A 25,904-nucleotide genomic window follows, 5' to 3' on the forward strand; every position below is an offset into this window, starting at 1 on the left:
TTCGGAATATATATACGAGCCATAGTTGTGGACAAAAAAACTATGCTTTTTTTTTCAATGAAGTTAAAAAAACAAGTTCTTTCATTGGACAGTCGGTTGCATCCCCAACTGTGTCGAAAAAAAAAGCATGACAACATTTCTATTTGCGACTGTGCATAAATATAAAATTGATTTAATAATTTTCTATGTTAAATATATTCAGTATTACAATGGAATTGTATTACAGCTTATTGAGTATTCTAAACCATGATGGGTGCATTCGGGGAACACGCTATCAGCGCTATTATGTCGTTCTATCCTTGTTTCTCTTGGATGATAAACAAAGACAGAACGATGCTCGCAATCGTTGTGAGCGTTAAATAGAACGCACCTAAAGTTGGAATCACGTGATAGCACTGATTACGCGCTTTCTGAACGCAGCCGATGTGAGAATACAAGAGTTGTGGGGGATCGGAGAGTGTGCTTTAGCGCTGATTAGTTAACAAGTTATTCTGTCTTTGTCGTATATCTAACGAGGGACGAAGATTAAATGACACGTTAGCACTGACAGCATGCTCCTTGGACGCAACCAAGATGTATTATTGCGCATAATGGCGGCCGAATATAGAGCAACAAATCAAATTGTAGCGCGGAATCATATAGTATTAGTAAAAATATGAACAAAAGTGGTAATAATAATAATATAAGTAATAATGTAAGTAATAATATTCTAGCGACAAAAGTAAGTGTGCGAACCTTTTTCATTAATTATACAACATGACATGTAACCTAATCTGTTGCATATCGTGGAAGAAACCATGTTACTTTTCGCAATTAGGGCAACCTTCTAATTGGTCAAAATTATTTCTACCGCTACGTATCTCGAGAATAAAACACTAAGGCTGATATTCATAGTCGAATCTTATATTTAAGAATTTTATATTTGTTATATTTTGAGTTCATCTTCAGATGTTTCGTAGCCAATGAAATGAGCTGTACATTTGAAGATAAACTCAAGACGGGCTTAAATATAAGATCTGATTATGAATATCGACCTATAGCAAACATTGAAAAGTTTTTGAATTTTTTTAAAAAGTTAAAAAAAATATCTTATTTGGTGTACAAATGAATGATCCAAATATTTTTAAGCAGTTAAGAAATTGATTTTAAAATTAATTGATTTTCCCGCTCTTTTACGATTATATAGTGTTAACATATAGCTATTAAAAATGACATTTAATATGCCGAAAGGCCCAACATAACCATTCAGTACAAAAATATTCAGTTTAGTAGAGTCGGTCATGGCAACAGATGAGGTGCATATCCGACACTGTATTCTTGATGAATTCCAACAAGGAAACTGTTACATGGATAGCCTGACGCCATCTAGCGGTGTCCAGTAAAAAGTAATATGTAGTATATTGTCAGTCGTATGTCTATTTATTCTTACAGGCAATTGTACAATAACTTACAATGTTTAACTTAATACATATATACAAATTCGTGTATGTCCAGGTTTAAACGAGTAGCGATTAAGATATTACACGAATGTTCTTTCCTTCACAACTTGCAAATGATGTCGCATTTAAATATAGGCTGCATTCTGAGAGCACGCTTTCAGCGCTGTCGCGGCACTTGGTCTGTTTCTTTTTTAATTGAACCGGATGCAGCTAGTTCAAGAAATGTACACACACTAAAGCGTGAGAATCTTGTACATACGCTTCATACGTTTCAATATGTATGTAAATTTCTTGTTTTAGTGCAGCTGGTTCAATTAAAATGAACCGATCTTTCCTCGTTTTATGTCGAATGAGAGATAAATGGCGTTTTCAATTTGCTGACTCGACTCAACTCGAGCAACGTTCTAATAATCCTTTCAATACTACAATCTATAATTCGTGTATATTATATTTTGCAATGCTGTAGCAATTATCAAGATGCTGCGCGAGTCGGATCGAGTCAATAAATCGCCCAGACAAAGTCTAAAATCAAGACATAAGACGTCTGAAAGACATTTTTGAGACGTCTGTCAGACATTTTCAAGTCGTTTCTCAGACGTTTTACGTACAAACATCTTTAAAACGTTTCATCTCTTAGTTGTTGTTTTGGTAAAAATGCCGAAAGATAGAACGATACAGCGCGCCGATAGTGCGTTTCTCCGAACGCAGCTTAAATTATAATTTCAAACGCGGTTTTTTCTCTCTTTCTGTTCTCTCTCTTTCTCCCCTTCCTCTGTCCGCCTTGATCGTAACAAATTAATCATTTGTCGTATGTACACACGCATACGTGAGTATGTAACAGAACAATCAAAGAGCAGTCTTGCACCGCGGTAGAACCGAAAGACTAAAAGTTCTGCCTCATATCGTTCCCGAACGAACGTACGAAACGTGCCGGACGCGCGTTGCGTCATTCCTCGCTCGGTCGCATGATTCGATAGTCTCTTCGGCTGAAGGAATAACAAAAGTAACGAAAGAAGATAATCGATATTTTCAGAATTGGCTCGACAATTCGGCCTGACTTGTTTCACACGATTTGCTGCGGCAAGGGGCTGTCCGATCGAAGGAGAACGCGTCGTCGTCATCCTCGGCAAACGTCTCTTTCTACACTCCACGATTGGAGAGGTCTTTCTGCTTGCTCGATCATCGCGATGTAAGCGGACAATTTGAACGTTCAATGGAGTTTGTCGTTGATTGCGCATGCCTCATAGCTTCTCGCCGCTGAGATTGAGCACGTTGTAATACGAGTGGTCCGGAAACCTGTCGAGCTCGATGTAATCAGTTTCGTCGAGCAGGAGGCCTTCGGTTAGGCTGACCAGTTCGGCGAAGGACGGCCTGCACGCTGGGTCCTTGTCCCAACAATAGTACATGATGTTGTAAAGTTCCCTTTTACAATGCTCAGGCCTGTCCAGTCTGTAGCCCTCTTTGATTCGCCGCATCACCTGCAAAATGTTCCCTTGTTACGGCCCGTTGTTGGTCCGAAACTCTCTTGTTGTAAGTGGGTAAAACCCAACAGTGCCCAATCCTGATGAAGTGAATTGAAATATCCACGAAACGTCGGAAATAAACCCATGAAGGACACGACGTTAACTCGGAAGCCAAATTGAGTATTCATACTATTCACTTTTGAATCGTTCGACTCGACATTTCTCTTTCCCCCTCCCCGTTAATTTATTCATTCGCAACTCGATCGTTATCGTTATTTTATTTCGACATATGGTTTCTTCACAAGTAATTTTACTTGAGAAACTCGATTTAAAGTCTACCCTCCCTGGGAGAAGGAATAAGACAACCTGCGGACGACACGTACCTCTGCAGCGGCCAGGCCAGGATACGGTGTCGATCCCAACGTCACTATCTCCCAGATTAAGACGCCGAAACTCCAGATGTCCGATTTGACGGAGAATATATTGTCGTAGAGACTCTCGGGCGCCATCCACCTGATCGGCAGTCTGCCTTCGGATTTTCTCTCGTAAATTTGATTGGCCGCCACGTCCCTGGCGAAACCGAAGTCCGCCACCTTGCATGCGCGGTTCTCGTCGATCAGGATGTTCCTGGCGGCCAGGTCCCGGTGAATGATACCCTTCGACGCCAAGTACTCCATGCCTTTGGCGATCTACGAACGATCAAAGCATGAACGGTGAATGTCGAGCAAGGATTTAATTATACGCCGGCGACTCCTGTCGCGAAGATGGGATATAATATAAAATGGCGCTACTTTCCCAAGAAGAGATCCTAGTTAACTATTGACTTTCACAAAAAAAAAATTCACAACATGAAAGAGCTTACACTCACCTGATACACGAACCCGGTGAGATCCCTGGAAGTTAATCCCGCTCCCCCGTGATTCCTCTCCTCCCTGGAAGCCCTGAGGAAGCTCTGCAGCTTCCCACCGCTCACGTACTCCAGAATGACGAACATGGGCTCGCGTTCGGTGCAACAGCCCAGGAGCCGCACCACGTTCGGGTGAGGATCCAAGTTCTTCATGACCCGTAGCTCCTGTGCGAGGTCTAGCCGCTCTCGTTCAGTGGCGTTCTCCTTCAAGGTCTTCACCGCGACGATCGTGGCACCGGGCTTGCCGTCGATATCGAGGGCCTCGCATTTCCACACTTGGCCGAAGCAGCCCTCGCCGAGGATGTTGAAGACCTGAGAATCGGTGAGTGATCGACCAATCATTTATCCCGAACGAATCGGAATGAGTATATTTACACGATAGATTGATGATGGATTTTATTTATAACCGAGTAATTAACAACAGCTGCTCAACGGCTGAGTGAAGCGCGAACGATCAATTATCGACTACAAGGTTTACCGAGTGCTTAAACACGACGATGATTACCTTCAATCTGTGCCTGGGAAATTCCCACTTGTCTTCTTGCTTGCTTTGAATGCCTGCCTGAGACTCCTTCTCCCACGGCTGGTAGCGATTACTGTGAGCTTTCGGGCCACGCCACCTCTTCAAGACGAGAGACGGGTCGTCAGATAGATTGGATACGCTAACTGACGCTTGCTCTTTCTGAAAATCGCGAAACAGCCAGCCTTATTATCTCGTCTTATCGAGGATGATCTGAAGGTAAAGATCGCAACGGTTAAATTAATGGCCTTCTCAATTCCTTCTAATTGCTCCTTCTTTTCTCCGTTGATGTAATTTTACTTTAAGTACCGTGTCTTCCTTGGACTTGCGACTGATGCAGAATTTATGCCTCAGGGACCAGGCGGCTATGCCGACGCTCAGGATAATGGCACATCCTGCCGCCACTGGCACCAGAGTCGACGCCATGTCCTGCGAAGGTGGTGCAGCGGAAGGTGCGACTTTGGAACTCAACGCGGGCCCTTCCACCTCATTCAAGACTTGGACGGTCTCCTCTGTGACGTCACCGTTCACGTCGACCACGTCCTTCTTGGGCTTCGACTTCTCCAGTTCGAGTTTCGTGGTCTCGGGATGATACTGCTTGGGTGACAGAGGAGGTAATGGCGATGGGAAGCTTGGTAAATTAGGCAGACTGAGTATAGGCGGTCGTATCCGACCACCGGAACCATGCTGGCTCGGAAACGGCGCCCTAAATAAATGAGAAAGTTCCTTAATTGCTAATAAAAAAATGCACTAATGTAACTAATCTTGGTTCATGTCAACTCTGAATGACTCTTTTCTTAAACTCAATTTTCTTTTCCTCGGCAAACTAAGAAAAATTATCTCTCCTGTCAAGTTCTCTATTAGATATCAATTTTGAGATCGTATTAGCAATCTTTGTGAGATAATATTTATAAAAGACGATTAAATTCTTTCTTTGTAAATAATTTCCTATCTTTCTCGTGTCTCGCATCTATCGATATTTTTTTCTTTTTCAATTTTCCGCTTTATGTATCTATAAATACTCTTAGTGAAGAAAAATTTTTTAATATCAGGCATTTATCGATTAAATGACACTGGAATTCCGCAGTTTAAGATGAGAAATCGATTTTTCCGTAACAAGCACTTCCTTACACCCCGTAATTTTTATACGATCCGCCCCTGATATCGTTAACGAAGTGGAGCATGAATAATGGAACGGATCACCGCTGTGTCCTCTTAAGGTCGTGCGTTATTCTTTACCATTTATGGATAAAATACCAATAGTTTACAAACTCACACCGTTAGCATTAACAGAATTTTCATGGGAATATCGAGATTTCATATGGATTTATAGGAATAAATCTTGAATTTGCTATGACAATAAAAATAGTAACTTACAAACAAGAAAATGATTTTCTAGTAAATTAATTAGAGAGTAATTCATGTAATTTTCTTGATCATGCCAAGTTTTATTTCTCAGGGAGAGAATTTTGTTGTAATACACGCCGGAGACTTGGAAGGAGAAATTGAAAACTTCGAAGAGCGATAAATTTAGCTTCGCTCGTATGAATCGCAAGACTGAATAGATACACGAAGTGAAAGGTCACACAAATATAGCTCGATGTAAAAATACCACAAGTTTATATTCGCATATTATTAAACTGTATGTTGTTAAACTCGCATTTCATTAAACCGTGTGTCGGAATGATTATTACGAGACACCACTTCGATATCCACAGATAACTTGAGAGAAATACAATCATAACATGTTTTCCTCTTAGAGTGAGTTTCAAAATATCAGCATGTTGTTTAAGAAAGGAGCTTATTTCAACTTCTATACAAGCAAGTATGCCATATATTAATTCTCTCCTTCGCAACTTTTTTTCCTTGATATATATACAGCGCATTCTAGAGGATAGCTAAGAGCGGTTTTTAGAGGCAGATTTCAACATCTCTCGATGTAAATCGACCGGTTACTCCATAAATCTTCACGTCTTCCAACTTCTCGCGCGTTAAAATACAAAGCAAACAAACGCGGAAACGTAAGAGCCGAGTACAGTTGCTACGTCTCTTCATCAGTCGCCGAGTTTGCTCCTTTCTTTTCCCTTTTTTTTTCCTTCTTTCTTTTTCTACACGCTCGATGAATAGCGTCGAGCTATCGAAAACACCGCCGTAACTGCGTAAGCACGCACCTCGTCTTTCCCCGATTCGGTGCCGATGTGTTCTTGATGTTGACGTAGACCTCGGTCTTCGCCGTGAGCTGGCCGTCGGAAACGGTCACGTAGAGGAACAGGTTCTGCCCTCCCTGGAAAGAAGAATGAGCAAGAAGGCGTAATTCAGCGCCTCGACGTCTCTCGCGGTCGGTCGTACGCCGGCGAACGCCGTATATGTAAACGCGCCCTCGTCCAACGTCGAAGACACATTCTATCGCGTTCCTTTCCTCGAAGCGCATTTTTCCGACGAAACCTGCCGCCGACCTGCGTGACTCTGTTGCGCACGAGGCAACGGTAATATCCAGGATATCAATGTCTTCTGGATATACCCATATCCCCAGAAGCTCCAGATCACGAGATCTCGAAACTTTTCCGAGTTTTCGAGTCCTCTTACAATTTTGAATATCTCGGGCCTTTGACGCGTGTTACTTCGAGACACGTTGAAACTTTCAGAATCTGAGAATTACGAAATCTCAACTCATGTCTTGCAGTTTGAGAAAAATCGCATCGGTAAGCAGACTTTAACTGGCGCGAGTTCGCTCGGACCGAGATTTTGCGATTGAATGATTGAAGTCGTGAAAGCTCACGAAATTTCTCTATTGTAAGCTTCATTACAGGTTCCTTTGTCACTTATTTAATCGCGCACACCTCTGTTATTTACTTCGTTAAATTTAATATTCGAATTTAACGAGCTGTTTGTTGTAATTATACCATATATAGTCAATGAAGGATCTCGAAGCGTCGATTCGATTGATGCATCAGATCGAGAAAGAGCTTTCGAGTATTCGAAACGTATTGATCATCTTGTTACTGAAAATCTAATCACGTGCCCGACTTCTTCACTCTACCGTCACGATCGTGTACTGAAAAAAGGATTCGGCAATAAGCACGAATATTTGCCGACTAAATATTTGATTACCACAATCAAATATTTAGTCGGCGAATATTTACCAAATTTTAATATTTATTACCAAATCTCTCTTTCAGTTTGGGAATCTCGATTCGCAGGACGATTGCCGTCGTGATCGAATAAGTTGTTGGTTGTCGAGGGGACTCACCCTTCCTTTAAGAGTCTCATTGAGGTAGACGGTGCCAGTGCTGTTGTCAATGAAGAAGGGCAACGGTGGCTGCGGGCTGTCGTCCCCGTTGTAATTGTGTCCGAGCGGTTCCAGGCCGTAGGTCAGCGTGTCCTGCTCGTTGTCCTCGGCGCGAACCCTGGTCACGATACTTCCTACCGGCTCGGTGTCCGGAAGCACCCAATTCCGGTCCAGCCACATTATGGGCGGTGTGTTATCGCTGAACTGACTCCCTGCAATCAATGAAATGTCAAATGAAACCTTTAGAAATGTTTTCTCCTTCGGCAACTGCGATCTATCTAGTTTTTCTACTATTTTCTATCGAGCATGAAAATCGTGGAAACTCCCTTTGCTTTTAAATTTAGCAAATTTTCGCAATATTAGGATCTCAAGCGCGCGACTTTGGTACGTTGAAACCGCGAGACTTAAGAATCTTTGAACCTGATTGCAATCCGATACTCGCATCTTTTTTTTTCTAGATCGTGGGGATCGTGTCGTGTATTCTCGGGTCGTTAGTCTCTCTCTCTTCTCTTCCCCGTCTCTGTGAATCCTTAAACTTCTTGGCTATCTGGCTCAGGCCAAATGAACCGCGTCTAATGGCTCTAACGCCGCCACCGGCGGGTTTCCTCCTGAGAGCTGACGAATTGCGTCAATTGCAATTCCCGACTGAGATATTCGTCGGCGTTAGTATGCCGTGAGAATATTCAGCCGGTCGGCGATTAATGGATCCTCGTCACGGAAGGTTGACAACGCGAGCTGAAAATCCCGTTCAGATCGTCTTCGATACCTCCTCGCAGCGATCGCGAGCGTTTCGAGCTCGAACTTCATGCTCGAGCTCTAATTAGCCACTGGGTTTACCGAACGATAATGAGAGAGAGCAGCAGCGGGTGGAAATGCGCGCACTCCGAGAGATCGGCCTTGATATGCATTCCTTCCTGGATTTCGAGTTCATGTCGCCAAGTAGAGTGTGACCCTCGAGACTTCGTTTTGCACATTTTCGGCTGGGCTCGCTCCTCCTTCTTATCCCTCGCGCATAAGTAGATAAGACATTGTCGGAAAAACAAGATGTCGATGTAATTTCACGCGGGTTCCCGTTTCTGGAATCTTTAGATCCTCGGAATCTCTCCTCCTCATCCTTGGCAATCTTAAAGACCTTGATCTTTTGGATTCTGGAGAATGTTCGTGCCTCGTTAGGAATAAAAATGCAAATGCAACTGTACAAGCGCGTGGGTGTGTGCAAATCGTCGTGTCGAAATCGAGGAGAAACTGCTTCTATCCCCGTTCTCGATACGCGTCGCTCTCCGCCACGGGTGTAAATTTTCATATATCATCTCTCTCGCCCCGCCCGTTGTTTGCGTCACATTTAGCGCGTAAAATCGGAGAAACGCCGAATAACTGAACTCTTGCGACATTCTACCGGCTTATCCGGCCGCGCATCCGACGGTGTGATCGCGGTTTCGCGGCAACGCGCCAACGATCCTCGACCTCTCCCATTAGGAATGGATTGGCGAGCTCGAACAGGCGAGTTATGCTCGCGAGTAGAAAGTCACGGTGAGCGCGATTGCTCATGGCCGGCGAGCGTACGAAGGAGCGTTGTGATACCGGCGGGGCCGATCTGATACCGCGCGAAAGGCGTGTGTACTAGAAATAGAAAGTGCATCCAGTCCATCCAGCGCGCGTTCAATTCGTAGGATTCAGCTTCACCTCCGGCTCCCCGAACAAGCGGAGCTTTTAACGCGCGTGCGAAGTCGTTCGCACGCGAATTTAATTACTCGAATTTAAGCCCCTTCTTTCCCTTCGTCGCGTGCTCGCGCTTCCTCTTCAGGTGCGCCAGCCGCGCTCGTCCTTTACACGAGTCGTCGATTAACTACTGAAAGAAGACAAATCAGCGGTGGAGAAAGAAAAGCGTACACTCCGAAAAAACTCGGGATGGATATTCACTGGGAGGAAGGAGGCAAAAGCAAAAGAGATCTTTCGTTCTCTTCAGCTGCCGGTTGTTTAATTAAAGAACGCTAGCGCGTTAGAGGAGTAATTAATTATCTACATAGATAAAATCGAGAGTCATAATTTTCATTAAAACAATAGAAACGTGTGAGTTATTCAAAGAATTCACCGAAGAGTCAAACGGAGATCCGTGAAGTGAACGAAACGCGAAGTTTTATGAAAATCACACGGCACGGCGTTTGTCTATGATTTGTCCGGATTATCCGTAAAACATGATTCTTTTCCGCTTCGCGAAAGAAGGTTACAAACGAAATAAGAAAATTTAGCAAATTTTGACGTCAGCACAGTTCGACCGCGCTTCTTCTCGAAGTGGGAAATTGGAGAAGAGACGCGAGATTTATCGTCGCTGAAGTTGTAGCGTGACTTAAAAGCGCATACTCCTCATCATAATGCGTCTCACGCTTCACCGTGGGAAGTCGGATCGCAATTAAATGACCGTTTCAGACGGTTAATGACGGTTTTCGAGTCAATGAGTTTCAAACGAGAAGGAGAAACCGGTCCCTCCTCGCGAGCGACGAGGATGAAACGCGAAAAAGAGCGCGCTCGTCTTTGTAACGGCGGCGGCGGCGGCTCGATTTCGTGCTCTTCTCACCCTTCGCGCTGTAATTGTGGCGATTATTCATGAGAATATAGCGCGTAACTGTATTCTCACGGTGCAGTGACTTCAATACCGCTATAAAACGCGTCGGCGTTTAAGTGAGACATTGCTCGAAACAAAGCGTCCAGTCCGCCCGGTCGCCGTAATCGGCGACGTCGTCGCGTCGCCGTCGTCTCCGTTCCGTCGCGTATCAATGTTGATCGCGTCGCATGCGATCAGATGAGAAAATAAAACAGTCCGAGCGGTACCTGCGCGTTAACGAGACGACCGCGCGAAGCGGTACCGTAAACCACGGCGCGACAAGGCTTTTCATTCGTTTGTCCGACGCTCGCACCGGCGCGATGGCTCGCGATTTCGACGAGGAAGGTGCCGTGACGGCGTATGAATAAAAGATCGCGATTGACAAACTCGATGTTTGCACAATCGTGCGAGGCACATCTAGAGAAAAGTGATCACGACAGTTATTAATGATATTATCGTTATCATATTCATTGGGATCGTCGGTCGTGCCAGGTGGAGTGCGCGAGTGATGACTGCAAATTATTCGACGTGATGTCGGATGACAACGATAGTATTAACTCGTTTCTGCAGATGGAAGATACCTTGTATACAAGGTGTCCGATAATTATCTCGGGATCCGTGGTGTGAAGGTAGAATGGAATTGAAATGAATAGGAAGATCACGTATTTTGCAGAAATCGTAATAGTCAATGAGGAATTAATTGATCTGAGTGTGAGTTAATGATGGAGACAGTAGGTCGGCCTCTGTATAAAGAAAAATGGCTTACTTCGGAAGACGTCCCAGCAACAATGAGCATCAATTGATTTCTAGAGACGGAATAACGCAGCGAGCAGCATGCGGTATCCTAGTAAATACTGACCATCAATAACGTAACATCGATGTTATAATTTCTCATTCAACAATGTAACTGTCACATAAAACACGTGTTATATTGCATTTATGTTATTGAGTGGGAAATTATAATATTGATGTTATGTTACTGTTAGTTGCCATTTACTGAGCCGATGCCGCGCGCCGCAAAGAAATACTCCTCTCGTTATCAGTTGATACCCATCGTTGCTAAAACATTTTCAGAAGCGGGCCTTTTTTTTACACAGAGTCTGATCTACTGTTTCCCGTGCGATCATTAACTCATAAATTAATTAATTTTTAATTAACTGTTGCAATTTTTGCAAAATGGTACGTGATTTTCCCGTTCAATTTAATCCGGTCTACTTGCATGCTACGAATTCCGAGATAATTATCGAACACAGCGTATACTTAGAAAAAGTGCTGGAATCTAGTGAACGTAATTACCGGTTTCCAATCTTTTAAATCGAGTAGTATTTTTATCAATTTAAGTTTATTTCAATAGTTTGTAATAAATACTTACGTGAACACAATAATACTTTACTTTGTAAATGAATTACCGAATGTAAATGTATGTGGTTCTAAATTTAAGAGAATGTTCACTGGAATTATATAATACGCTTATTTTCCATTGAAGAAACCTGAAAGAAAGTGGTTTTAAATTTTGATTTTTCCGTCCAGTAAAGTATTTCCTAAAAATAAATTCTGATACTCTCAGTAATATGAATTTAATACTTATCGCAATTGTTTTAATACTTAGAAGTAAATGTCTACTTGAAGGAAATATATTGTATATAATCAATCATATTTCTACTTTTAATAAATATCTGCCAAGGAATATCGGAGTACCTATTTTATTGTTATCAATCAAATATTACTTGAACGATAGCACTTTTTTCAGTATGGTTTTACTTTCGCGTTTAAATGCCTAGATATTCATCCGCATATACAACATATGCCATAACATTCCACACTAGAAAGGTACTTCTTCCATTGTGGCACTTCTCATACGTATAATTGCAAATATAAATATATTTACGTATAAAAGAGACTTGGGAGAAAAATTCTACATGGGGTCAAAGAAAGAGAGGGAGATCCGGTGCGACGAGTGAACGTAGTGAAGTAAAGTCGATCACGTGATCGGCCGGGACTTTCCCAAATCGACCCGACGACGGGTTTCCGCCCGGGTCGTTATCCCGCCTGCGGACACGACGATGCGTCTAACGCGAGAGAAGGCGGATGCGGCTTCTCCTGGACTTTCTCGGATGTCGCCCGGGCGTTTTCTGATGTGCTCTCGACTTCGATTATCGACGCAGGAACCGTGAAGGAGGTGAAGGTGCTGGTATTGCGCGCTTCAAGAGAGGAGGTGTTCTCTCTCTTTCCCTCTCTCTCTCTCTCTCTTTTTCTCTCTTTTTCTTACGAGCAAGCGAGATCATGAAGAGCAACGTGGTCAGTCCGCCGATGCGTCCCGAACAACACGGAGAAAGTGGGACGATGAAAGTGCGACCGAACGACTGGTCTCTCTGTCTGTCTGTCTGTCTACATACGTGTGTGTATACCTCCTCCGTGTGAGAACACGTTCGTCGAGAGAATCGCACCTTTTTCGCCGATGCATCGCCGGCTGATAAGCGATGCAGGCTCGTTCCGTGGCGGCCATACGGACTTACCTCGCCGTTGAACCAGCCGTCCTTCGAACACCTTCGGAAATCTTAGCACCGACCGGAGTCACCGGCGGGTCGCCCTACTTTGCGGATGACCGGTTAAAAGAAACCCTGCTGTTCTCTCTCTCTCTCTCTCTCTCTGTCTCTGAGCGCTCTCATGAGCGGGGATGAAAGGGGCAGGTGGAGTTTCTGGCCTTTCGTAATGATCCTTGGATGACTAGCAACCACCGGTGTAATTATGCTGCGAGAAAAAAGGGAGATGGAGAGTGCCCCGATTGTGCGCGCGCGTGTGGTGCAATCTAAATTCCGAGGAAAATTTCAGAGCGGAATTCGTTTATTTCTGATCGTTACGAGGATCTTGTTTTCATCTCGACATACAATTGCAGCGGTATCGAAGGAAATCTTGTTCACGTGGGCGCGAGGAAACGTCGCGGGAAGTAGGTGGAGTTCTGCTCTTCTCACGGAGATCCTTGAGACCGGCCTATAATTAATTCGTGGAAAATGCAATGGAAAATGATTCGCGTCTGTAGGATTTGCGTGATTGAAATACGAGAAGTAGATTTTTCCTCGTCGGATCGTGCAATTAGTGAGGAAACATTTTTCTCGGCGTATCGGAACGGGTGGAGTTAGTTTTCAAAGAGATGACGGATAACATTTCGGTTTCTTGAGGTAGATAAATACTTGGAAAAAATAGTAAAACTGCTTCGATAAGTAGCATGCACGAGGAAAGATAATTTTGCTGTTTTAGTGAAATCATCGTTGTTATTGCAGACATATTCGTTGTGACAGTAAAATTTACATTTCAATGTCTATTAACATATTATGAATGTTATAATTTTATATTAATTCTTGACATAATATCTGTGTTACTTTTCAACATCATCCGCTTTGTATTAAATTAACACAAAAATTTTACTGTATGTAATAATTGATAGATTTTATCGCGACAGTACAAAATTCGCCGTGCCAGCAAATGATTTTTCTCCGTGTGGAACACACCAGGAATTCCAAAGGAAAATTCGCGGCCGAGTTGTCCTAATTTGTTAATTACCGTTCAGGAGAAACTCCACTATCATTGGAGTGAGAGTATGATGAAAGAGGTAGGTGGGCAGACGCAATTTCGATCCTTTCACGATAACTTACAAGAAATTTCCTCTTATGACAAATAGAGCGAGAGGTATCTTTCTTTCTTCCTTCCTTCCTTTTTTCTTTTCATAAGCATACAATTTTTTTCATTTAATCGACGAAATCGAAGAGTATTTGAAATTCTGAGAACGAACTTCGTTGTCTTCGTCGTCGATTCAATGCGCGGAAAACTTCACCGTCATCGAGGTGACAGGACCTCGAAAGGGACGGGCGGGCGGCTAGAATTTCAATCTCCTTTCACAATGATCCTTGGGAACGGCTCGATATTATTGCACCGTGCAAGGCAGGACATCGGGTGTCACGCTTCCGCAAAAGTCTCGATTTTAATTTGAAGAAACTGGATTATACCCGTGATCCCGCGGAAAGTGTTACGCTCGGCGTCAGGTCGAGTTAAAACAAAAAATACACTATCTTCGTCGGGGGCTGAGGGGATCCTGAAAGGGAGACAGGTTTACGCTCGGCGGATGGATAGAGTTTCGATCCTTTCACAATGATCCTTGAGCTCGAACCGGTGCGATTAGCTCAGATAAAATGGAACAGAAAACGTCTTCCTTCCGCACTTGACACTCACGTTACTCGTACACGGTCAGTCATAAAAGTACTTGAACAAACCTCATGAAAAGATCAATTGATATAGAGTTTCATTAAACTTGGATATTTTAAGCATAATTTAAATATTAATTTATTATCTTTCATATCAGAGAATATGAATATATAAAGGAAAAATACCAAGAACGATATATTATTTTGTTTTTGGTCTCTAAAAGCCTCTATTAAAGTTATAGAATTAAAATTTATGTGCATAGATGCAAAACAGTAATATTTCTCTACTAAAATACATTGTGGTTTTTTCAAAATTATTACATAATGTCTTACAAATAATTACTTTTTAAAAAGTTGGAGAAATGACGCTTTGAGAAAATATATTCCAAAACCGACAATCCATGAGATCTACCAGGAAATTGTAAAAAAATATATAAAATAGTATTATCCAATTTGTTACTTACGGCTGATTTGTTATTTAAAAATTTACAAGAATCTTCAGCTCCACTTACAACACACAATATAGACGAAGTTCATATATTGTTCGATAGACTTTAAGATTTTATAGCCGAGAAACACGAGTATATCCTCCAGAAAAAAATGCTATATTCAAGTAATTAATTACTCCAATATTCCTTAGCAAATGTTTATTCGAATGAAATAAATATTACTTAAACGTAGCGCTTTTTTCTACTTTCAAATAACGTATTTATTTGGTCTAAGTAAAATTTATTTAATTCAAGTAAAGATTTGCTAAGGAATATCGAAATAATTATTTATTTAAATCCAGCACTTTTTTCTATGTATTTTCCATATATATGTCAACTTTGGTGCTCTTCCTCCACACACACACACACACACACACACACACACACACACACACACACACACACACACACACACACACACAAATATATTCTCCTCAGAATAAAAGTCCCTACTCCCTCATTTTTTACCGTGATTCACTCGTAAGTGTTCGCAAGTGACAATATATTCTCGCGCGAATCAAATTTAAGAGAAATCAACTCTTATCTCCGTACGATCGATCTTAATTAATTCGCACAATTGACGCTAACAACACGCGTTCTGCTCCGGCGCTAATCCCGACGTCCGTTTGAGCGTCCGAGCCGTCGAAGTTTCTAATGACTTTTCAATGAATCAGAATTCATCGCTCGCCTTTAATAATCTTCCCCGTCGGCGCGTCTGCGGGCGCAGACGTGCAGAGTCAAACCGGGAGAGCGCCGAAGCTCGCCCGTGGAAACGGATAGGCCATCGAGCGCATCGGCTGCCGATGGCTGCGAGCAGACAAGCACGGCTTCTAGCCAGAGCTGTCGCTAATGGCTAGAAAGTACGGCGATCCGCTTCGTGATTTATGCTCGTCGAGCTCGTTTCTCTCGCGAGAGCTCTCTCGCTCGGGCACACACACATACACGCACGCACGCACGTATGCACGCACGCGCACACATACAGATGTATCGGAAACCGGGGAGAAGCCCGGAAATTGATCAGCCCGGCCGGCCGCGGACAAATTAATTGTACTCGTTCGCCAAGACGAGGATACGCTCTCGTATTTGTGCGCTATAATTATTCGCTGCTGTTAATCAAGCGTTCGCATACACACCGATTCGCATAATTGAACGTCTATATATCACCGACAAATTGCCGCCCCGTTACACGCCGATGTATCCTTTCGTCGGGTAGCCCTGTGCGATTTGCGCTCGAGAATCCTAGATGTGTAGTGAGGATGGCTCGCAGATTGCCGATCATCGAGTTGAATGAAATAATACTTCTCGTAATTATTATCGGGAATACATTTTAATTATCAATTTAATTAATTTCAATCGCTGCCTGACAACGCGAATTTATCAACTGACAACGTTGAGTGTATAGAAAAGTAATTAATTCGCAGATGAGAAAGTAAAATGAAAAATAAAAATGGAAGGAAAATATCTGTGGGCAGCTCTGTGCTTATATTTATTTATTTATTTTTTATTATGACAGCGAGGAGAGGAGGAGATCGGAGAGTGGATGGGAATAAAAAATCTCGATGCAAGGGCTTCGTACTGATTATAAAGATCCTTGGTCTGTCATGTCTGTTTTATACATCGTAACAAGATTTCAAAAGTGTGCAGTGTGCAACGACAGGTGTAGTTTTCGTGTGACTCACGGCGAACGGTCGCGGGTAATGCGAGACGCAACAGGATCTGAAAGTGAACCACTCGATTTCCGTCGTTGCACCATTGCCGATCCTTCGAGGGCGATTTTTCCTCGTTAATCGTCCGCGATTACCTCGCTTCGTCTTTCGAATGCTTCAGATCGCTTCTAAGAGCGAGCAGCGTATTTTCCCGCGATCGATGAATTATCGACTTCGCCGACGTAGTAACAATCCATTTCTCACCGCTTCCTTAATTGCTCCGTCTTTAAGTCGAAACGGAAAATCTAATCACTGTTTCAAATTCACGGGAGAATTCCATAATTGAATTCTCTGTTGATCAGTGAACTCAGAGAAATGTTCATTTAACGTGATAGGATCTTCTCTCGATCCAATTACGCTCTTTCATTCTCGCTATCTCGATTCTCCTCGTGTAACAAAACTCGAGCTCAAATTACAGAGGCGAGAGAGAAGTCTCGGAAAGTCCGCGGCCAAGGTCGTGACGTCATTAGAGCCCACAGAGCCGCACGCATTACTTCCGGGATTGCCACGGCTGCCCCGAAAGAGGTCGAGCACCTTTTTGTTCCCATCGCCGCTCCTCGAAAGGCCCGCCGCACGGAATCGAGCTTGAACCGAGCCGAACCGAGGAGAACTTTCACTTCAGTGAGGTCATCGTCGGTCCTTAAATATTCCCCGGCGTGACGCTTCACTTTCATGCGCGCGACGCTTTCGAGAGTCTCGAAAAATCGAGCGAGTCGAGAAGCGCGATCTGGTTTCAACGAACTTTACGTAATGTTCTCGAGGACGAGGTCGACCTGGTGATCCGTCTCTGGAATTACCCACAAAGTGGAAGACGGGACGTCGTTTTACTTCAGGAAAAGAGACAGTTCGAGTATCTGGTCGAAGTGGAATTTATAACACTATTATTTTGCTTTAACTCTATCATTTTGCTTTAACTCTATTTTACTTTAACTCTGTTTCCAATTTTATATTTATATCCCATTTTATTTCAACTTTTAATTTTCAATTTTTAATTTCATCCTTCATTTTATTCCTGTATTTCGCCCCTTTGATTCATTTTAATTTTCAACTTGTCAAATTTTGCGTTGATACTTGGGGGCAGAAGTTTCTCGATGTTCGTGAATAAGACTTTCTCCCACGCGATCGCGCGTTTAATCGCGATAATCAGAAAGAAACTGAAGCTACACCCGTAGCTTACAACACAGACAGTTTCTGCATAACGTAACATCGGAGAAAACGCGTTAGTGACACGAACGACAATGTAAAAAGCCCGCAACAGCGTCGGGATAAGTCCGAAGAGTTAAGTGCTGGCCGAGCGATTCTCATCCGGCGAGAAAAATGCCCGCATAAGCGAGCTCGTGATCGCGCTGTAATAACATGCGCGTCCGCTGCAAAGGCGCATTTGCATCCGCTATGCTGTTTGAACGGTCTTTATCCTCGCACTCGCTTCAAGACATCCCCGGTCTTTAAGTACAAACTTCATTTCCTTACAAATCACCTGACATAAAAGTTGAAATAAACAAGAACGTGTCAAGTCCAAAAGTGGACGAACCTTCCATTTTGATTGACTATTTCATTTTGTGCTATTTTTTTCTTAATTTGTATTATTATTATTCGTCGGGTTTCTGTTTACTTAATTGAGGTTTTTCGTCTTTACGAGAAAACCTGTTCCTGGGGAAGCACGGAGGAGTCACACAAGAACATGGGATGCGACGGGAGTAAATATCGTGACTAATAAATCGCGATATGACTTGGGAAGGTGGCACGATCATACGCTATCGTGAGAATTCTACGAGTCGGTGAAAACGCACTTGGTCTCCGGTATGGTCGGACAAGCCTTGGTGTGCCAGTGAAGGTTAGTATGGGTTCTTGCTCGGTGTCTCGTGACCCGTTTTGTACTCGACTGTTTGCTCGAACGTTGTTAATTCTCACGAAATCCCCTTGCCGATTATTTCGATATTTCACTTCTCACCTCCTTTCAGATTAAGAGAAGAAGAACATAATCTTGTCGTGTCAAGTTTTAATCGTAGCACTGCAGATCTCTTTAAGAAGACATAAGCTCGAGACTGATGAGCGAATCTGTTGGAGGACGGAGCAGGTGGCAAACAGCAGTCGTGTACAAGCGCAAAAAAAAAGAACAGCGACAAGGAGAAAGCAGAGATGTGTTCTCAAAGTTTTAGCTTATCGTGAAAAATCGTGTTAAAAGAAGATGCCGAAGTAAACTTCATGTTTTGCTAAATACATTTTTAAACGGAACCGTATTTTTTAGGCGATTTTTACTCGCACTTTATCGGAAAAACGAGCTTTCCCGTCTGAAAAAATGGAGATACATCACATGTATTATTTAATGCTTCGAAAGAAGATACAGAGTTGCTCGGTTATCGAAACAATTATAGTTCGTAATGATAGCGTTTATGCTACTTCTCAAAGTGGCGCGACTTTTCAGACGCTAGCATTCCATGTCTCGTGTCTCTTCGAAGAGGGTTTAAATCGAGGCTCCCATTGTGAAGTCTAACCACCGGTTTTTGCGGAGCGTCTGCGTCCTGGTTATGCGACCGCCAGGTGCAACGTATTAATACCCACGAGTCCCGCGAGTTTGCGATCGTGTCACTGCTTTACTTTGCCGTGCCACACGAATAAGGTTTGTCCTCGCCGTTCGAGAGGACGCGCGAGCACGTTTACCCGTGCCGAGTACCGTTTTACACAGAGAGGGATCCACCGTAATGCGTAATCTTTTACGAATGGTAAAAATATCGCGAGAATCTATCGTACCGTATCGGTCGAGCGGGAACATAAGGAACGAGAGAGAGAGAGAGAGAGAGAGACAGAGAGGAGGTTTACGAGGCCGAAGTGAGTATTCCTGGCATGCGTGGACTGTCCGCATTTATTTTTCCGGTAGCCGCCGCACGCGTACAATGCGAGAGCTGTTACTATTCCGACTATTCGGGCTTTCCAATGATATCGAAGAATAGGAAATGTTCGAGTCACATAGCTCGTAGAAATGCCGGCGATCCTGCGACGGGGAATCACAGAAACGCCTGCAGTATATTAAAGAAAAATAAAAATATCCAAGAGAGATTGCGAAACACTTCAGATATTCATATCGACAAGACAAAAATGCGTCTCATAATGCAGATGTAAGAGATTAAGAGGCGCAAGAAACACAAATTTAATACGAAACTTTAAAATAGCTACGTCAAATTGACCGAAGATTTTTCCGTGTAACTTGGCAATTTGTAATTTTGCGAGATGATAAAGTGCGGAAAGACAGATGAAACATAAGTAATGCCTTCAACGTCGAAGAAGTGCTCGAAGCGGTGGAGCGGCAATTATTAGCAAACCGCACGCGCTTCCTGCTTGCGCGATTAATTATTCCCAGAAGAATTAATCACATGTCAAATGCGACATGTATGTGCAAAATCGGCATAAATCGTGATACATATGTATTTATACGCGATCACGGGAGCTCGATAATAAAGAAGAAACTCATCTCCGTCACTTATCAATGTTCTACTTACATTCTCCTCGGCCGTTCGTTGCCTTTATCCCTCATTCGCGATAAATTAAAAATCCGTGACACCGTAAATATATCTTATAAAAACAGTGCTAGATTGTGGTGTACAAGATACGTAACCTCTTTCGTCAAGATTAAAATATCGCGAAATAATTCCGTGAAAATATAACTTCCGTTATTTCGTCCCGCTCCTTCGGTTCAGTATGTACAAATTAATTATTTATTGATATAATAATTACTCTTCTGGTCGATATTGCTTCGAAACACTTCGATTCTCCGTCAAGCTTCGCGCGAGTCGAAAAGTGGCGACTAGAAGCGGCTTCTCGCGCATCGCCGAGCCGGGGGATTAAATTGCAACTGCGCGGCTCGATTGCAACTATTTGCGCGCGCGACTAATTGGTGTCTTTAGCATCCAGCGCGATGCATCGTTGGTATAGCCGTGCAGATGCAAAACATCCACGCCGCAACAGCCGCCTCTTTCTTGTTGCATTCTACGGCCACGCTCGAACACACATTCTCGTAATCGTGTCGCAACTGTTACCGCGCATGGATCGACTCCACCGGCTTTCCTCGGCAATTACCAGTGTGGAAGAAGGACCTGACAAAAGACCGACTGTGAGGCTTTTACGAGGAACTTTCTTAAGATTATGGACTTTCTACTTGCTTATAAATCCCGATCACTATCGAGAACGATCGTGGACGGTGATATGGATAGTGTCACCTTATCGGATATCTTCATAGATATGCGCTCGACGCTCGATTGCCGCGAGCCATTTTACTCTACATTAGATGTTTCCGGATAAATTGTCACATTGTTCGTGCAGCATGCACGTATATATTGTAAATAAAACGTTTAATATAATCTAATGGACATTTTATTTTCGTAAAAATTGGTCCCAAAAAGTAAATTATATATATATTTTTTTTTATTATATATTGTAAAAGTTAATTGTGACATATTATAATTATATTATAATTATGATATATTATGTAATTATATTTTAAATAACATATAATTTTTAAGTAGACCGAAAGATGGACTTGGTAACAATTACCAAATTACACATTTAGTTAAATAGTTTCAAATGAATGATTTTTTTACATATTACTATATAACTAAATGATTTGATTATTGTATCAAATAATTTAATTGAAACTATTTAACTGAATATTCGATAACTGTTATCAAGTCCATCTTTCAGTGTACAAGAGACAGTGCTCAAGAATTTTCAAAAGTTATCTACGATTCGCATTTACAAAATTGTTTAGACTATTATAACAGCTTCCATATGATTTATTATATCCATTAATTATCGCGCAAAAAAACAAACTTGGCAGAAGTGAGTTATAATGTGAAATTCATTTTGCGAGATAGCAACAAGGGGCACTTCGTTACATAGTGAGGTAACTTATTATAGCACGGTCGCTCTAAAGAGAAAGGAGTAGTTCGCGTATGCAAGAGATCTGCCGCGCGCCGAACGTAACGCTGCAATTTCGCATCTCGAAACGGCGGCAGCACGCACGCTGTTTAGCGCGAATCTCGAAGAATTGTATCTCCCTTCGATGTAAGCCGCGTTGCGTGTTTCAGTTAATAATAGAGTAGCGATTTAACATCTGCGTACGGCCGAACACGAAGGTGCGCGCGCGCAGCGCTTTCTCCGCGACATATTAGAAAGCGTATTATAACTCATCCCGGACAGAATCCTGCGCGGCTTGTATCAATCGATCGCCAGTCGTTCGGCGAAGCGCGGAGCCGATCGTTAATTTCGGAATTATCTCCCTCACGAAGGATTATCGCGATACACGTCGCGGTATATTTTTTATTCCGAGTTATTTATCACGTCCTCGAACGTATAAGGATGGTTTCGCGACAGATCCTTGATTCCGCGAATGCCACGGATCGTTTTCTATTTGTTTAAGAAGAAACCGTAAGAATCTCGCGGCCGCATATCTTCGACTCCGCGGAACGAACGTTCGTAAATCTGTCGTCGCATCGCTGGATCTCCGATTTCGCAACCGCAACTTCCACGTTTAATTCCGGGGAATTCCGAGATCCAAAAAAATTTCTCGGACTCGTACGCAAAAAAAAAGACAGCTAGATTCAAGTAAATAATTATTCCAATAGTTTTCTTATTCGGATCAAGTAAATATTCTATTTAGATAATTTACTTGGAAAATAATAGTATAAAATAGCTAATAAGAGTCTACGATGGTTAACTGGCTAATAAAAATTGTGCATTAAAGTTTATATAAACCGAGAATAACAAACGTTTCGATCAATTGCTGGTCTTTTTCAGTGAAATACAAAAAGTTATATTTTACAAATCGTAATAAACGGGGTAGTGGATTAATTCAATGGTGGCCATGTGCAGGCAGTGGGATTGAAATAAATTTTCTAACATTTTTCAATAATTCCTTCAACAAATTTTTTAGAGTGATCAGAAAGAATTACAAAATATAAAGCCATTGGAAGAATCCAAGCGCCAGAAATCAATTTAAAACTCCAAGTGATCTCATGGTTAAAAGACGATTATCAAGACTGCTTGGAAAATATTTAACTTGGATCAAACAAATATTACTTGATCCAAGTAAAAATTTGCTATGAAGTAATGGAATAATTATTTATTCGAATTTAACATTTTCTTTTCTGTGTAGGCTTTGTTCTTTCACCCACATAGAAAATTCCTCGGGATCTAATTCTTGGGCTCCGATTATGAATTCTAGTTGAGAAATCTATGCGAGTTCTACCTAGAAATGTAATATCTTACACATGCGATTTTAAATGAGAAAAACAGATCTTATTTGGTCACCCCCGAAGTTTTCCCATAGATTGATTTTCTCTGGTTTCCGTTAGACTTATAACTTTCCTATCTCGATCGAGTTCTCCAGATACCGGAGAGCCGCGATTATCGAATACTTGCTATTTCGGGAACCGATTAATGTCGATTTATCCGGATTTGCGGGGAGCGCGATTTGCTCGACGTTACATTCCGTCTGATTTGAGCCCGCGAGCCGGCTTAGCCTCGCGTTAAACTCACCAGCGCCCATCCAGAGACACAGCGCCGCCGCGACGACAGGCCACCAGGCGGACATCGCGCTACATCGATCCACGGCGATCCGCAAGAAATCTCAGCATCACTCCACTCGACACGTCCCATCCGATGCGGCCGGATTCTCTCTCTCGCCGATTCTCGCAGTCGTCGTCCCTTGTGCGTATTCCACGTGAGATTCGCACTTCACTTATCCCCGATACCGATCCTAATCGTCCCCCAAGTCAGACCGACCGCTCATCCGAGGTGAATTGATACCGATCGACGACCGGATACATAAAAACGGTACTCTCCAGAGGAAGTCCGCGAGATCGACCACGAGGTGGATGGCACGACTCGAGGCTGTGAAAACAGCGTGTCGGAGCTGAGAATAGCTGACCGCCGGGTGACTATCCTTGAATCTTACGCTTGTGTCACTTATCACCGACGCGACGCTTATCACCGTTAACGTCCTCCTCGTGCTGCATCGTCCGTTTCGGTCGCTCCTCTCTGTGCATCTTCTCCGTGACGGAAATCGCAACGAGCCGGTGCGCTTTCACTGGCGAACGGGCCCCGGTGGGTTTTTCTTGGCATCGGCCTGGTGCCCACTCTCGCATTCCTATTCCGATCAAATCTTCCGGTCGGCCGTCACAGGCGAACGAGCGAGCCGAGAAATATGCGCGAGAATGTCGCTCGGCCGCCCGACATCGTGCTCGCACACACTGTCTGGGACTCTCACGGGGCCCGCTGGCGGGCCAGCGAGGGCCGCTACTTTCTCTCCAGATACTTCAGTAACAAGAGATAACGATTGATTTTTAGGATTTGGCGATTTTTCCAGTTTATCAGATCGACGATATTTCAACGTCGAACGTAAACCCCCGCGGATTAACCGTCGATCGGGCCGATTTTATTAAGTAGTTGAATATTAATAATATCGTATTGGTAAGAGTCGGACTTTTCGGAGCACTGGTCACAAGCGAACTCACGATAGATCTTTCTCGCAGGCCTGCGACCTCGGACTCGGCGTCCGCAGGAACATCGCAACGCCGGGGACCCACTGAGTATCGGCCGATCGTGGCGGCGAATATACGATCCTTCGATGAGATCCTCTTGACGAACACACGCGTGTGTAGTCCGAGACGTGCACGCGAATCCCCTAGGTTTCGATGGGTCTTCACGAGGGTGAGATTTTTCAGCAGGACTCGCGCATCGTGCGGGATGCGGGACGACGAAGGTACGCGCCGGAGGCCCGGCGAGAGACGTGGGTCTGACGACGGCTGGCGAACGGTGCGCCGACGACTGCGGGGCCGCGACGTCGCGACCTGTTCTTCGGCCGTGCTCCGGCGAGTCGCAGTGGCGTACGATGGTGTGAGAGTGAAGGAGCTTGTTAATTCGACGTTTCGGACACCTAAGAAGGTGCGTGGTCGCGGCACGAATGATAATTCGAATGTGAACGAGATACAGCTCAGGCTGGGAGGAAGAAGGAGAAAAAGAAGAAGAAGGAAAGGTCGATAAAGAAGCAAATGTAAAGAGGGAATTACGTTATACAGAAAAAAATGCTGAATTCAAGATTTAAATAATTATTCTAATATACTCCTTAGCAAATTTTTATTTGGAACAAGTAAATATTACTCAAATAATATTTACTTGATACAAGTAAAATATTTTCCATGTGAATTATCCAAGTAAAATATTTACTTGATCTAAATAAAATTTACTTAATGCCAATAAAGATTTGCTAAGGAATATTGGAAGTAATTATTTACTTGAATCTAGCACTTTTTTTCTGTGAATGAATCGTACTATACTCGTGTTCTTCGTCTGTACTATATTTATTGTTCATTGTTATACCTTTATTGTTACATCTGATTATACTGGTTATTATACTATAATATTATATTATATTATACTATAAGGTGTATCGTTTATCGTAAGAGAGTGATGTTTTTTTTAATAGCTTAAGATGCTTAATTGCTGAGAAATGTGTACACAGAAATAAACTCTAGATTCAAGTAAATAATTACTCCGATATTCCTTAGCAAATTTTTACTTGGATCAAGTAAATATTATTCAAGTAATATTTACTTGACCCAAGTAAAATATTTCCCACGTAAATTATCCGAGTAAAATATTTACTTGATCCAAATAAAATTTACTTAATCCAAGTAAAAATTTGATCAGGCATATTGAAATAATTATTTATTTGAATTTAGCACTTTTTTCCTGTGTGCACATCTCTCAGCAATTATTCTCCTCAAGCTATTAAAAAAGTGTCGCTCTTCCACGATTAAATATACTTAAATTTTTTAATTCTCCCTTTTTGCACACAAAAGTCTCAATGTAACTAGTAATTAATTATAATTATATATGTTATATATTGTGTGTAGAAATAGCGTTTTCTTCTTTTTATGAGATATATATTTGATTTATATATTTTCTAAAAGAATTAAACGATATATGTTGAATAACTTTGAGATGTGCCTCGGGTTCTCAAAGTCAAGAGGACGATGTCAAACTGGTAGCGCCGCCATCGCCGTCGTGAAACCGCGATTGTCGGCCGGAGAAAATGAACCACCAGTGGCGTAGGATGTCTTATTTACAACCGATTCATTGGCGCGATGAGTACCAGGCACCTCGATGAATCTTGTAGCAAATGGATCTTTTCATCGCGAATATAGTCGCATTCAATCTGTCATCAATTTATCATTTTTCATCACGCTGCTATCACTCCGCTTGATTTCCTGAACACAAAAACAACAAACTTGCCTG

General features: G+C 42.7%; 1 protein-coding gene across 1 annotated transcript; it reads right to left on the reverse strand.

Moving 5' to 3' along the window:
• Nucleotides 1-1,412: 1,412 nt before the first annotated feature.
• On the reverse strand, nucleotides 1,413-24,418 carry LOC106748875 (tyrosine kinase receptor Cad96Ca). Its single transcript, XM_014627793.1, has 8 exons — nucleotides 23,145-24,418; nucleotides 7,580-7,830; nucleotides 6,501-6,613; nucleotides 4,639-5,035; nucleotides 4,315-4,491; nucleotides 3,771-4,121; nucleotides 3,286-3,591; nucleotides 1,413-2,917 (listed from the first exon to the last, which is right to left on the reverse strand). Exons 1-8 carry the CDS (start codon nucleotides 23,197-23,199, stop codon nucleotides 2,681-2,683), a joined length of 1,887 nt encoding a protein of 628 aa, XP_014483279.1. The 5' UTR covers nucleotides 23,200-24,418; the 3' UTR covers nucleotides 1,413-2,680.
• Between the last annotated feature and the right edge of the window lie 1,486 nt (nucleotides 24,419-25,904).

The sequence above is a fragment of the Dinoponera quadriceps genome, unplaced genomic scaffold (assembly GCF_001313825.1).
Source record: "Dinoponera quadriceps isolate SergipeBrazil2010 unplaced genomic scaffold, ASM131382v1 scaffold1889, whole genome shotgun sequence".
NCBI lineage: Eukaryota > Metazoa > Arthropoda > Insecta > Hymenoptera > Formicidae > Dinoponera > Dinoponera quadriceps.

What these genes read in the sequence shown, in the direction of transcription:
- LOC106748875 (XM_014627793.1), bottom strand. Translation starts at nt 23,199, where the DNA reads ATGTCCGCCTGGTGGCCTGTCGTCGCGGCGGCGCTGTGTCTCTGGATG. An exon ending in GTGTCTCTGGATGGGCGCTG is followed by an intron (nt 7,831 to 23,144) that starts GTGAGTTTAACG and finishes CATTGATTGCAG; the next exon opens with GGAGTCAGTTCAGCGATAAC. An exon ending in TCACCGGGTTCGTGTATCAG is followed by an intron (nt 3,592 to 3,770) that starts GTGAGTGTAAGC and finishes GATCGTTCGTAG; the next exon opens with ATCGCCAAAGGCATGGAGTA.